This window comes from Dermochelys coriacea, chromosome 8 (assembly GCF_009764565.3).
Source record: "Dermochelys coriacea isolate rDerCor1 chromosome 8, rDerCor1.pri.v4, whole genome shotgun sequence".
Classification (NCBI taxonomy): domain Eukaryota; kingdom Metazoa; phylum Chordata; order Testudines; family Dermochelyidae; genus Dermochelys; species Dermochelys coriacea.
Genome location: NC_050075.1, coordinates 54,372,677 through 54,387,363, shown reverse-complemented (window position 1 = coordinate 54,387,363; position 14,687 = coordinate 54,372,677). Strand labels below are relative to the sequence as shown.

At 44.1% G+C, this 14,687-nt stretch overlaps 1 protein-coding gene across 2 annotated transcripts in view; it reads left to right on the top strand.

Annotated features, from left to right (window-relative positions):
* The window catches only part of RGS8 (regulator of G protein signaling 8), a 34,755-nt gene extending 27,871 nt beyond the window's left edge, over positions 1-6,884 (top strand). For both annotated transcript variants that reach the window (XM_038415033.2, XM_038415030.2), the window contains exon 6: positions 1,394-6,884. In XM_038415033.2, the coding sequence (XP_038270961.1) occupies positions 1,394-1,576 (183 nt within the window). In that variant the 3' untranslated portion in view covers positions 1,577-6,884. The remainder of the gene's footprint in view (positions 1-1,393) is intronic.
* The last annotated feature ends 7,803 nt before the right edge of the window (positions 6,885-14,687 follow it).

Here is a 14,687-nt window from a genome sequence, read left to right as displayed (position 1 = left end):
GGGCATGCTCGTGAGCTCCAGCAACAACGGAAGTTGAGCCTGAGGCAGCTGCTAACATTTTCCTTCAAGCCCCACCCCATTTGAGGCAGATAGACACTACAATCTTGGTATAAGCAAAAGGCCCGTGAACTGTGATAGGTCCTGGAAAGTGCACCCAGGGGCTAGAGTCAAGGAGACTATAAATTGGGAGCTGAAAAGACCTTGGGAGTGAGCTGAGCTCCTGCTGGGAACAGTAAGATTGCCCAGGAGTGGGGGATCCTGGCGGGGACCCAGGGGCAAGAGACTCAAAGGCACTTTGGCTCAAGCCCAAGCTGAGGTTTGGCTGACTACAGGGTCAAACTGAACTCCCACAGAAGTCAATGGCAGTCTTTCTGATTATGTCAACTGGAGTGGGAAGTGATCCAGCATCCTGTGGCACTGAATGCATTCCAGCTGAGATTAGACACTTGGGTTTAGGTTAGATTATGCGGTGTCAATCCCTATGATATCTAAAGGGTTTGGTCTTTCCTAAAATCAGATCACACAGGTCATGACCTTTGGTGTATCAAAATTTTAAATGACCCACCAGCACAATGCACAGCCAACTAATGCTGTAACCATCTGAGAGGAGGCACAGATAAAGGTTTCCTTTCTTGACTGCATTATATTTGTGTACCATGGAAGCCTCCCTATTCAAAAGTTTAATAATTGCAAACTCTCTCACACAGGAATTGTTTTGCAGCCATCTTTCTCATGACAACCACAGTTAAGACTGGTTGTTTGTCAGGGCAAAAATCTGGGAAAATTAATTGATTTGTCACAGCAAAAATGCTGAAGTCCTACGTTTAGGGGGTTTAAAATGGAAAAGTCGAGGCACAATATATTTTAGTAAGTAGTTGTCATGGGAAATTATGAGACAATTCAAACAGTTTATTGTAAAACAAAAATAACTTACAGCTATTTAATAAGATTTTAGTAATAGTTTAAAATTGCTAACAATTCATTATTCTACACACTAAATGTATATAAAGCCAAATTTGTAAAAATTTATAGGAGTCTTGATGAGTGATGGGATAGCTGGGGTGACAAAGACTCTGAGTCAACATTTTCAGACTTGCAGTAGGTGCCTAAAGGTAAGCACCTAAATTCACACCTAGACACCTACATAAAAATGGTCTGGTTTTCAGAGGTGCTAAGCACACACAGCTAATATTGAAATTAATATGGATTGAAGTGCTTAATTTAAGCCACCTAAGTTAGAAAATTTGCACGGTGACTTATTATGAATCCCTCCCTCTCCCACCCCAAAAGGTTATGTTGTTGTGTTATTAGTCGTGGCTGTGACAAACATACATTCTTAACTATATAAAACAGAATTACTCTATATAATTCTTCTTCTTGTCTCTTTCCCTAGGTGAACATAGACTTCCAGACACGAGAGGTGACAAGAAATAATGTGCAGGAGCCCTCACTATCTTGCTTTGACCAGGCCCAGGGGAAAGTGCGCGGCCTCATGGAGAAAGACTCTTACCCCAGGTTCCTGAGATCCAAAATTTACACAGACCTGCTGACCCAAACCCAGAGGAGGCTCAGCTAGAGCAGGGATGGGACCCTCAGAAACCATAAGCTTCCCATGGCAGCCAAAACCATTTCCAAATGTGAAACTTCATTGGTGTTTAAAATAAGCGGTGGTAAAGGAGGAAGGGGAGAGAGAAAGGGGGAGCCCATTTCAGAGTGTGACACAAACGCAGTACTAGGAGTCTGTGTGTGTGTTTGGTTAGTGGTAGCACCTAGCAGATTCTGGCCTATTCAGGATCATAAATATGTCCTCTGTGGTGCACTGGGTCATCTATCAAGAAGGCAGGTTTCCCAAAACTTACCACACTGGTTAGTTGGTAAATAATGCCAATATGAACTTCCATCCTTCCAGACCTCTTCCCCACCCTCAACTATCCCACATATTTGGACGGGACACTAAGGGCAGTCATGAAACTAGTGTAACTGAGCACAATCTAAAGCAGTGCTGTCGATCATGTGAGGGCGTGGGCAGTTGGAACTCCAAGCTAGAGACCATGGGACCATGAGACCTTGAGCTGTCTCCCCAGGTAGAACTGATCAACTGAGTCAGCTCTTTCTTCCATTTTTGTTGCTCACACTGTGATGTCAGCCATAACCTTGCTGCACCCCCTTCCTATCTGATGATGCCCCCCAACCCTAAAGTCCTTCTCTTTAGGGGAGGGAAGCTGAATGTTATTTTCACTTGCATTGTCAAGGAGCCAAAGTTTCCTCCCCAGGAGGCCAAACCAAAAGCCCTTACTAGAAATGGTTCTAGTACAAATTATAATTATTATTTGATTGATTTGTTTTGTGGGAGCAGATAGGAGCCCCAGGCATGTTGCAGGGCCCCATTGTGCTAGGCTCTATATCAAAACCATAACAAAAAGATACTTCTTGCCCCAGAAGAGCTTTGTAGTGTTGGGAGGCAACATGTGATGCTCCATCATGCTAATTCCTAACAAGAAAGGGGAACGCAGGTGCTGCCTGTTATATGAGAACTCACGTTTCATGCATTGCATGATCGGGCATGACAGGGAGAGGTAAAAGAAAAGGGATTTGTGTGCAATGTAGCACAACACTTAAAAACCGCCTCCGTCCTGACCTCATGCAGCAGCTGATAACATTGATACTGAAGTTATTTGTATTTATTGTCCATAGACTGCTTTTATTTATTGATTGCTAACTGTGTGTTCAGTGCTGTACAGACAAATATGGAGACGCAGTCTCTACTGTGAAAACAGATAGGACAGTGGAAACATGTCATGCACTGGATGAATCCAGTTTTGAAGCAGTATATAAGACACTTATTTGCTGTTGTATTTTCCATATTTTTGTTGCATAGCTTAAGGAAGGATTATGCACAGACATCAACTGTGTCACACAACCACCAAGTTATGCATAAATAAATTTACAATAGGCTCCAATTTCTGTGGTTAGGGTGGTCTGTGGGTTTGCTATCCAAAAAAGTTTGGATTAAAAATTTGATTCAAAATTGAGTAAACAGGACGGACTGGAGTCTAAAGCTACACACAGCAAAGTAGGAAAAAGCTGCATGGGTCTCAAAAAGTATTGCATATCCATGCATTAGGTAGGACACAGCTTTCAAGCTCTGTTTTGAGGGATGCTATGCCGGGGGAGCTGCTGGATGTATAGCCTCTGTTCTGTAGTCATTATGAGGTTTCTCTCATTAGGATGGAGGGTTTTGTTAGTGCATCATTGTTTTTATTAAATAAATGTCTTCCCAGTCCTATCTCTATAATGTGAGCACTGGATGGAATTGACACTCGGGCTGAATGGGAAGGGAAGGGGAGAGGAGAGAGAGAGAGCTGATGCATGGTTAGGTGCAGAGTGGCTTAGCTTTGCTGAACAGTTCTCATATGCCATTGTCGTTGACCAGTAACCAAAGTTTTGCATGGTGGTGACACTTGGGCTCCAGGTGACTGGGTATTTGTGGTTCGGGAATCACAATGAGGGTGGGGAGCATGGTTGTCTCATTTCAGAGTCATGTGCAGCAGGTCAGAGTTCTTAGGCACCAGAGGCTATATGCTGTATAGGGAAAATGTGTTTTCTAAAGAAAGATTACCTTACAGCATCTGACAGCACTGTTATTCTAAAACTGATTCTCTACTTTGCATTTTGCAGACCACTTTGTAAGAGAGAGACCCTCTCATGGGTCAATTTTCATTCTATTAGAGGGACTATCAGAAAGGGCATTGTGCCCTATGATCTGAGAACCATTGTTTACCGATGTCCTTCGCAACTGGATTGTAAAATAAGTGGCAGGGACTGGAACACAGGTTTGCAAGGTGTGTGGAACTGAGCCTGTGTAACGCTGACAGATCCTGGTTGTCAGCGGGCGGGATTGAAGCTGGGGCCTCTGGAGCTTAGTGCATGAGCCTCTATTGCATGAGCTAAAAGCTAATAGCTGAGCCTATAGAGCAGGCTCATTTTATATCTCTCTCTCTGTGGTCTCGGTGCCATTAGATGGGACACAACACCTCACCCAGGAGGTGTGTGGGTTACATCTGCACCCAAATGCAGGCCCTATAGTACAGCCCCTCTATCTATTTTCTTTAAAAGTACCTCTAGAACAGTGGTTCTTAACCTGGGGTGCACACACCCCCTGGAGGTGCGAGATGCCCTTTCTGGGGGTGAGAGACATGCCAGATTTTTTTAGAAGGTAAATCATCGAAAACACAAATTAATCACAGGCAGGTAAGTACAACTATATTTTAATCAAACCTATGTATTTATTAACATTATACATTTTAGCGATTACTGTCACAAATAAAAATATATCTAGGTTTAAAGAACTGACCTACTTCAATGAATTTTGATAAGGGGTGCGAGAACGTATTTTGAGAACCAAAGGGGTGCAGGCTGCAGTAAAGGTTAAGAACCACTGCTCTAGAATCTATCATGAATTCCCTTAGCCAATTCATTTTGTCAACCTAGCAAACAAGATCGCAGAGGTAACTATTTCAGGAACCTTGTGCAATACACTAGAAGGAATCAAAAACTGATGAAATTATTCTTTGGTTATTCCTGGGCTATATTTTTGTCCTACTAAACAGAATTAAACCACATATACATCCCCATTGTGCTGCAGATGTAAGATAAAAGTGCAAGGGGGGAGGGTGGGGGAGATCACTGAGAGACGCTGGGAAAAAAATTTACTCACATCATTCCACAGGGTTCGTGGAACATTCCGAATGTGTTTTCTGTGCAATTGGAGGCAGACACCAAGAGAGCTACTGAGGAATTGAGGTGAACTCTTCTCCCTATGACACAAACTGTGGCACCCTCATTTAGGGCTATGTTGTTTTTAGATGTGGGGAGCTCCTGTTGAGTTAAGTTGAAGTCAATGGGAGCTGGATGCACAGAATTTGCTCCTTAATGCAGAAGTGTCTAGGTGACTCCTTGCATGAACATGAACTGGTGCATGAAACCAATGACTCTACAGCTTTTGAACTGGTGAGCACACTCTTCAGTGTGACAGGATGGGCACGCCTATATTGTGCCTTTCAGGTACTGGCTGAAAGGTCTTAGCTGTCTTTTATGACACTATGGTCTGGGACAGACACCACAAGTGACAACACTGAAAGTGCTGAGATTGTGAAGGCAGGGGAGGGCTATGTATATTTTATCTTTTATATTAATCCACATATTGTGGCTGTGAATGCAAAGGGTGCATATATGCACAACTCTGTCCTTTTTTCCAAGTGAAGAATCATTGAAACAGAATGTAGGACTGGATAGATCATCTAGTCCAGTCCCCTGCACTGAGGCAGGATTAAGTATTATCTAGACCAGCATGTAACTGAAAGTGCTTGTGGGGGATGCGTAGTCAGTGCTTTTTAAAGAGAAGAAAGTTGGTCATTTTTACTTCTTGTTTATAAGGCGCCCAAAAAGGCTCCATCCACAGCACATTAAAGACTCCGGGGATACTTCAACAGATGGTATCCTCAGTACCTGCTAATACTTCCCAGCCCTTTGGGAGGCCAACCTATTCGGCAGAGAGCTCAGCCTACTATAGAAGCACTGTGAGAAAATATTGCACAGGTCGAGTCAGCCAGTTGGCATAAAAAAAACAGTAAAGTGAGAGTTTCTGCATGACTGGGAATGAAGGGCAAGTATAGCTGGACAGCTGAGGGCTGGATGGAAAGTATATGGGATGGGGAGGAGAAGGGAGGTTTCTCTCACCAACTAGAGGGGGTGAGACAGTTGACTGTCCATTTAAAAAGACCTCCCCAGGCTGAGTGATTTTATCTGATGTAAGCTGTATGCTCCCACTCCTTTGCTTCTATCGCTTCATCCAAACGAAATGATTGGGATGAAGCTATGGAAAATTTGACACTATTGCAGATTTTGGAACAGACTGGGCAGCTGGCCAGATCAGTGCCCATCCCCATACTAAAATATCTGCAGGACTTCCTGATGTATGCTCAGTGTGATTCTCACCAACATTGCTGTCTTGAGCTCCACTACTATTCATGGCAGTAAGGCCAGATAGAAAACAACCTAATGATTTAAAGCTTTTTTTTTTTTAAACAGAAGAAATTAGCATAATTTGCTGTCTTTTATGCTAAATGTCAGCCTGAATTGAATGAAAATAGGAAAGTTATGTAATCGCCTCCTTTAAAATCAGGAGCTCGTGAAGAAAATAGTGATTTAGCCTCAGCCATTGCAAACACTATGCTAGTCTAGAAGGATAAATCCTCAAAGATTAATACCCTGCCTTCGCTTCAACTCTTATTGATGTTAAAGGGGCATCAACAACTTATCACACTTCCCTCTGAAAATTCTGGACCCAGTATTGTTATAACGAAGGCTGCTATAATCGAAAGGGGTGGGAGAAAAAATTGTTTCTTTCTACCTTTGCATTTGACAACACTTTGCATATTTCCCCTGAACAGCTTGTCAGTTTGTGATGATCTATGACAACAAGAGGGAAGAGCAAATACTTTTAAAAATAGGAAAATGCAATTTTAAAGTTACCAAATTTGAGGGACACAGAGGCAGGGGTAGAAATTGAAACTGCTTTTAACCTTTTTCCCCGATTAACCAGATTTGAAGTTGTCTGTCCCTTTAAATGTAAACATTAGTGCATTGACGAGTCCATGCCTTCCACACTGGGAAGTATGAAGGGCCAGGTCTTGATCATCTTGGGATATGTCTACACTACAGCCTAGTCTATAGCACTGCAGCTGTGCACAGTAGGAAGCATCTACACTACGGTGCTACATCAAGAGAATGGGTTTTTCCACCAGTGTAGTTAATCCCCCTCTCTGAGAGGCAGGAAGCTAGGCTGATGGAAGAATCCTTCCTTTGACTGCATCTATACAGGGATTCGCAAAAAGAAAAGGAGTACTTGTGGCACCTTAGAGACTAACAAATTTATTAGAGCATAAGCTTTCGTGAGCTACAGCTCACTTCATCGGATGCATTTGGTGGAAAAAACAGAGGAGAGATTTATATACACACACACAGAGAACATGAAACAATATTGTTTCATGTTCTCTGTGTGTGTGTATATAAATCTCTCCTCTGTTTTTTCCACCAAATGCATCCGATGAAGTGAGCTGTAGCTCACGAAAGCTTATTCTCTAATAAATTTGTTAGTCTCTAAGGTGCCACAAGTACTCCTTTTCTTTTTGCGAATACAGACTAACACGGCTGCTACTCTGAAACCTATACAGGGATTAGGTCACTCTAATTATGGCTGCAAAAATTTTCACAAGCCCTGAGCAATGTGGCTAGATCGACCTAAGTTTTAGGTGTAGACTAGGCCTGAGTATTGAAGGAATACATGTGTGAGTGAGTGCGTGTATGAGCGAATGTGTATGTGCTTTATATATAAATTTAATGTTTTCCAGTAGAGGATCTTTACTGTGATTTAGACTGTAAAAGTTAGACTAGGATAACACATAAGTGATATAAAATGAGCTGTTAGCGTTTTTTTGCGGCATATGTAAGATTGGCGAGTAATGGGAGATGTAAAGTTCTGCTGTGCTTCCAACGATCCTTAACAGCACATATATCAAACTGAACTGAATGTTCATTGATATAGAAACAAAATTGAAATGTTTACAGCATACAGCGCAATATCAAAGCATACCTCATGCCAGTCCCCGAGTGCCTCTCACTTGTTAGTGCATATTTGTCTCCTCTCCCTGAATGCCTCTCACTTGTCCTTATAAACCTACCCTCACATTCCCATACCTGTCCCTATGTACTTATTGCTTCTCATTTATCTCTGCACACATGTTCAATATGTGTCACAAAGCTGTCCCTGTATACCTCTTGTCCATGGATACCTTTCCTCTCTTCTCACCAACCTCTCAGCCATCACTGCGTACCTATTATTTCACAGTTCTCATTTATCCTCACATACCCATCCCTACAGACTTGTCTTCTGTTGTCACATACCTATCATGACGCCTCTTATTTTCCCCAGATACCTGTCTGCTGTCTTTTCGTATCTTTCCAGCATACCTCGGACTGTCACTACACACTGTGCTGTGTAGCTGTCACCTGTCCCTACACACCAATTGCCTGTCATCTCTTACCTGTCAGTTTCACACATCCTGGCTACATTCCATTTCACCTCTTGTGCTGGAGCTGCTGTAGTCATCTTATGTCTTAGTACAGCGCTTGCTCTGACACACAAGTCAAAGATCACGGAACTGAAACCAAGATATGTTTGCTGCTACATCAGAAATGGTTTCCACTTCACACACATTTGTTGGGCATTCTGAAGCTTTTGGCTTGTTCCTAATTTTGTGTCCCCTTTTCTCCATTTTTAAAGCTTCACATGCCATGTTTGCTGGCAGGCTGTGACAAAGTGAGGGGGGGCTGGTGCTGTCGTTACTCCGGTTCTACTATTAGACTAGGAGTCAATAGCTGTTTTGTTGGGGTTACTGCTGTGCTTCCTTTTAGCTTCCCAGTTTCCACAAGGTTGTGTTCATATACAGATGTGTCTCTTATATTTGCCTAGTCATGGTGGGTTATTTTTGCTCTGCACCTCCCCCTTGGCTTTACTAAAAAGCTGTACCTCTAATTCAAGGCTGTGTTAATAAACTCAGTTGATGCTCCAGGGCATGTATGTGGAAGCGTAAGGGGGCAGGGGAGGAAGGGAACTGTGAGGCAGAGTCTCTAATCACTAAAAAATGAACCATTTGTGCAGAAAGGCACGTAAGGAGAGACTGGCTGTCTGAGGCTCTTGGGAGAATCCACAACCCAAGGATGTTGTGGAGGTCTTGGATCTGGTGTCAGGCTCTTGTCTCCAGTCACTGCTTCACACTTTCAGTCCTTTTCTGTCTGGTTTGAAGCCCAGCTGACCAGTTAACCGACCCAGATGGGCTGTGGTCCAATTCCCAGCTTATTTTCCTCTCTGGTATTCACAGTACAATTTGCTAAGCTAGAGTGGTGGAGCTGCTACAGGCTCAATGAGCAGCTCTTGTATTTGTATGTATCCCAGTACTTTTCACCCTTTCACGCTGCTGGGCCCAAAGGCTGAATCTAAACCACTGCAGATCAGGATCAACTCTGCTTTCACATACTGTAGAGCAGTGGTTCTCAAACAAGGGCAGCCGCTTATTCAGGGAAAGCCCCTGGCAGGCCTGGCCGGTTTGTTTACCTGCCGTGTCCGCAGGTTCAGCCGATCGCGGCTCCCACTGGCCGCGGTTTGCCGCTCCAGGCCAATGGGGGCTGCAGGAAGGGCGGCCAGCACATCCCTCGACCCGCACCGCTTCTCGCAGCCCCCATTGGCCTGGAGCGGCCAGTGGGAGCCGCGATCACCCGAACCTGCGGTCTCAGCAGATAACCAAAACAGCCAGGCCTGCCAGGGGCTTTCCCTGAATAAGCGGCGGCCCTAGTTTGAGAACCACTGCTGTAGAGTGCAGAGCCAACCACATTGCAGTATGAGGAGCATCTCTGCATATTGCTCTGCTCATGTCTACATCTGCCAGTTAAAAAGGGATGGGGGAGAGGAGAAGGACATGTGTGATTTTATATTTACGTATGCAACAGAATGGGTCTCAGTGGAATTTCCAGCAATGAGAGCAGGCAATGAGTAATCTATGGGATGGAACTGGCTTCTTTAAGAACTGCGAGCCAAATGTCTCATCTCCCTTATATCGTCTCTCCTCCTTTCTTTACAATCAGAACAGGGACCCGGATTTCCATTTTTCCTTATATCAAAGCCACCAATACCACCTTGAATCTGCATCCTTCATTAAAAGGATCAGAAATAAGGATGCCAGTGAAAACACTGAACTGGGAGAGGGAACTTTCAGTACCAGCTGGTATTACTAGGCTGGGTAGTTTGGTACCAGGCCTGAGCAGAATGCAAGTTAAGGTGTCCTCCTAACCATACATGCTTCCAGGAACGTTGTATGGTTCAGAAGGACTCATGAGAGCCTTAGCTTAGGGAGGAGTGAATTGCAAATTGAATCACAGGACAGCTTGACTTGGAGCCCAGCTTCTTTAAGATGCTGTCTATTCTATAGAGACTAACAAATTTATTAGAGCATAAGCTTTCGTGAGCTACAGCCCACTTCATCGGATGCATTTGGTGGAAAAAGCAGAGGAGAGATTTATATACACACACACACAGAGAACATGAAACAATGGGTTTATCATACACACTGTAAGGAGAGTGATCACTTAAGATAAGCCATCACCAGCAGCGGGGGGGGGGGGGGGGAGGAGGAAAACCTTTCATGGTGACAAGCAAGGTAGGCTAATTCCAGCAGTTAACAAGAATATCAGAGGAACAGTGGGGGGTGGGGTGGGAGGGAGAAATACCATGGGGAAATAGTTTTACTTTGTGTAATGACTCATCCATTCCCAATCTCTATTCAAGCCTAAGTTAATTGTATCCAGTTTGCAAATTAATTCCAATTCAGCAGTCTCTCGTTGGAGTCTGTTTTTGAAGCTTTTTTGTTGAAGTATAGCCACTCTTAGGTCTGTGATCGAGTGACCAGAGAGATTGAAGTGTTCTCCAACTGGTTTTTGACATCATAATCAAAAAGGCTGACAAAGGAGGTGCTGTCGTCATCATGAATAGGTCGGAGTATGAACAAGAGGCTACTAGGCAGCTCTCCAACACCACTTTCTACAAGCCATTACCCTCTGATCCCACTGAGAGTTACCAAAAGAAACTACAGCATTTGCTCAAGAAACTCCCTGAAAAAGCACAAGAACAAATCCGCACAGACACACCCCTGGAGCCCCGACCTGGGGTATTCTATCTGCTACCCAAGATCCATAAACCTGGAAATCCTGGACGCCCCATCATCTCAGGCATTGGCACCCTGACAGTAGGATTGTCTGGCTATGTAGACTCCCTCCTCAGGCCCTTCGTTACCAGCACTCCCAGCTATCTTCGAGATACCACTGACTTCCTGAGGAAACTACAGTCCATTGGTGATCTTCCTAAAAACACCATCCTAGCCACTATGGATGTAGAAGCCCTCTACACCAACATTCCACACAAAGATGGACTACAAGCCGTCAGGAACAGTATCCCCGATACTGTCACGGCTAACCTGGTGGCTGAACTTTGTGACTTTGTCCTGACCCATAACTATTTCACATTTGGTGACAATGTATACCTTCAAATCAGCGGCACTGCGATGGGTACCCGCATGGTCCCACAGTATGCCAACATTTTTATGGCTGACTTAGAACAACGCTTCCTCAGCTCTCGTCCCCTAATGCCCCTACTCTACTTGCGCTACATTGATGACATCTTCATCATCTGGACCCATGGAAAAGAAGCTCTTGAGGAATTCCACCATGATTTCAACAATTTCCATCCCACCATCAACCTCAGCCTGGACCAGTCCACACAAGAGATCCACTTCCTGGACACTACGGTGCTAATAAGCGATGGTCACATAAACACCACCCTATATCGGAAACCTACTGACCGCTATTCCTACCTATATGCCTCTAGCTTTCATCCAGATCATACCACTCGATCCATTGTCTACAGCCAAGCGCTACGATATAACCGCATTTGCTCCAACCCCTCAGACAGAGACAAACACCTACAAGATCTCTATCATGCATTCCTACAACTACAATACCCACCTGCTGAAGTGAAGAAACAGATTGACAGAGCCAGAAGAGTACCCAGAAGTCACCTACTACAGGACAGGCCCAACAAAGAAAACAACAGAACGCCACTAGCCATCACCTTCAGCCCCCAACTAAAACCTCTCCAACGCATCATCAAGGATCTACAACCTATCCTGAAGGACGAGCCATCACTCTCACAGATCTTGGGAGACAGACCAGTCCTTGCTTACAGACAGCACCCCAATCTGAAGCAAATACTCACCAGCAACCACACACCACACAACAGAACCACTAACCCAGGAACCTATCCTTGCAACAAAGCCCGTTGCCAACTCTGTCCACATATCTATTCAGGGGATACCATCATAGGGCCTAATCACATCAGCCACACTATTAGAGGCTCGTTCACCTGCGCATCTACCAATGTGATATATGCCATCATGTGCCAGCAATGCCCCTCTGCCATGTACATTGGCCAAACTGGACAGTCTCTACGTAAAAGAATGAATGGACACAAATCAGGCGTCAAGAATTATAACATTCAAAAACCAGTTGGAGAACACTTCAATCTCTCTGGTCACTCGATCACAGACCTAAGAGTGGCTATACTTCAACAAAAAAGCTTCAAAAACAGACTCCAACGAGAGACTGCTGAATTGGAATTTATTTGCAAACTGGATACAATTAACTTAGGCTTGAATAGAGACTGGGAATGGATGAGTCATTACACAAAGTAAAACTATTTCCCCATGGTATTTCTCCCTCCCACCTCACCCCCCACTGTTCCTCTGATATTCTTGTTAACTGCTGGAATTAGCCTACCTTGCTTGTCACCATGAAAGGTTTTCCTCCTTTCCCCCCCCTGCTGCTGGTGATGGCTTATCTTAAGTGATCACTCTCCTTACAGTGTGTATGATAAACCCATTGTTTCATGTTCTCTGTGTGTGTGTATATAAATCTCTCCTCTGTTTTTTCCACCAAATGCATCCGATGAAGTGAGCTGTAGCTCACGAAAGCTTATGCTCTAATAAATTTGTTAGTCTCTAAGGTGCCACAAGTACTCCTTTTCTTTTTGGTTTTTGAATGTTATAATTCTTGACGTCTGATTTGTGTCCATTCATTCTTTTACGTAGAGACTGTCCAGTTTGGCCAATGTACATGGCAGAGGGGCATTGCTGGCACATGATGGCATATATCACATTGGTAGATGCGCAGGTGAACGAGCCTCTGATAGTGTGGCTGATGTGATTAGGCCCTATGATGGTATCCCCTGAATAGATATGTGGACAGAGTTGGCAACGGGCTTTGTTGCAAGGATAGGTTCCTAGGTTAGTGGTTCTGTTGTGTGGTGTGTGGTTGCTGTTGAGTATTTGCTTCAGATTGGGGGGCTGTCTGTAAGCAAGGACTGGCTTGTCTCCCAAGATCTGTGAGAGTGATGGGTCGTCCTTCAGGATAGGTTGTAGATCCTTGATGATGCGTTGGAGAGGTTTTAGTTGGGGGCTGAAGGTGATGGCTAGTGGCGTTCTGTTGTTTTCTTTGTTGGGCCTGTCCTGTAGTAGGTGACTTCTGGGTACTCTTCTGGCTCTGTCAATCTGTTTATTCACTTCAGCAGGTGGGTATTGTAGTTGTAGGAATGCATGATAGAGATCTTGTAGGTGTTTGTCTCTGTCTGAGGGGTTGGAGCAAATGCGGTTTTATCGTAGCGCTTGGCTGTAGACAATGGATCGAGTGGTATGATCTGGATGAAAGCTAGAGGCATATAGGTAGGAATAGCGGTCAGTAGGTTTCCGATATAGGGTGGTGTTTATGTGACCATCGCTTATTAGCACTGTAGTGTCCAGGAAGTGGATCTCTTGTGTGGACTGGTCCAGGCTGAGGTTGATGGTGGGATGGAAATTGTTGAAATCATGGTGGAATTCCTCAAGAGCTTCTTTTCCATGGGTCCAGATGATGAAGATGTCATCAATGTAGCGCAAATAGAGTAGGGGCATTAGGGGACGAGAACTGAGGAAGCGTTGTTCTAAGTCAGCCATAAAAATGTTGGCATACTGTGGGGCCATGCGGGTACCCATCGCAGTGCCGCTGATTTGAAGGTATACATTGTCACCAAATGTGAAATAGTTATGGGTCAGGACAAAGTCACAAAGTTCAGCCACCAGGTTAGCCGTGACAGTATCGGGGATACTGTTCCTGACGGCTTGTAGCCCATCTTTGTAAAAGAATGAATGGACACAAATCAGACGTCAAGAATTATAACATTCAAAAACCAGTTGGAGAACACTTCAATCTCTCTGGTCACTCGATCACAGACCTAAGAGTGGCTATACTTCAACAAAAAAGCTTCAAAAACAGACTCCAACGAGAGACTGCTGAATTGGAATTAATTTGCAAACTGGATACAATTAACTTAGGCTTGAATAGAGACTGGGAATGGATGAGTCATTACACAAAGTAAAACTATTTCCCCATGGTATTTCTCCCTCCCACCCCACCCCCCACTGTTCCTCTGATATTCTTGTTAAGTGCTGGAATTAGCCTACCTGCTTGTCACCATGAAAGATTTTCCTCCTTCCCCCCCCTGCTGTTGGTGATGGCTTATCTTAAGTGATCACTCTCCTTATAGTGTGTATGATAAACCCATTGTTTCATGTTCTCTGTGTGTGTGTATATAAATCTCTCCTCTGTTTTTTCCACCAAATGCATCCGATGAAGTGAGCTGTAGCTCACGAAAGCTTATGCTCTAATAAATTTGTTAGTCTCTAAGGTGCCACAAGTACTCCTTTCCTATTTGCCATGCAAGTTTAAGATGAAGGCAGTGGTTAGGGTTTCCACCTGGAGTTCCCTCTGCATTAGCTGCTCTTGTTTGAAAGAGTCACTTACACCCAACTCATATGAGATGTTTGGCTGATGTCTTTGTCATTATCACTGATTTATGTCATTACAATGAAAAGTGGAATGTCGTCATTCACCTTTACTGTAGCCAATACTGTGAGGATGTAATAAACACAAAGTGAGAACTGTTTCCTCTGTGCCTGTGGGTTTCCTTCTTACTTTACTCACATTCA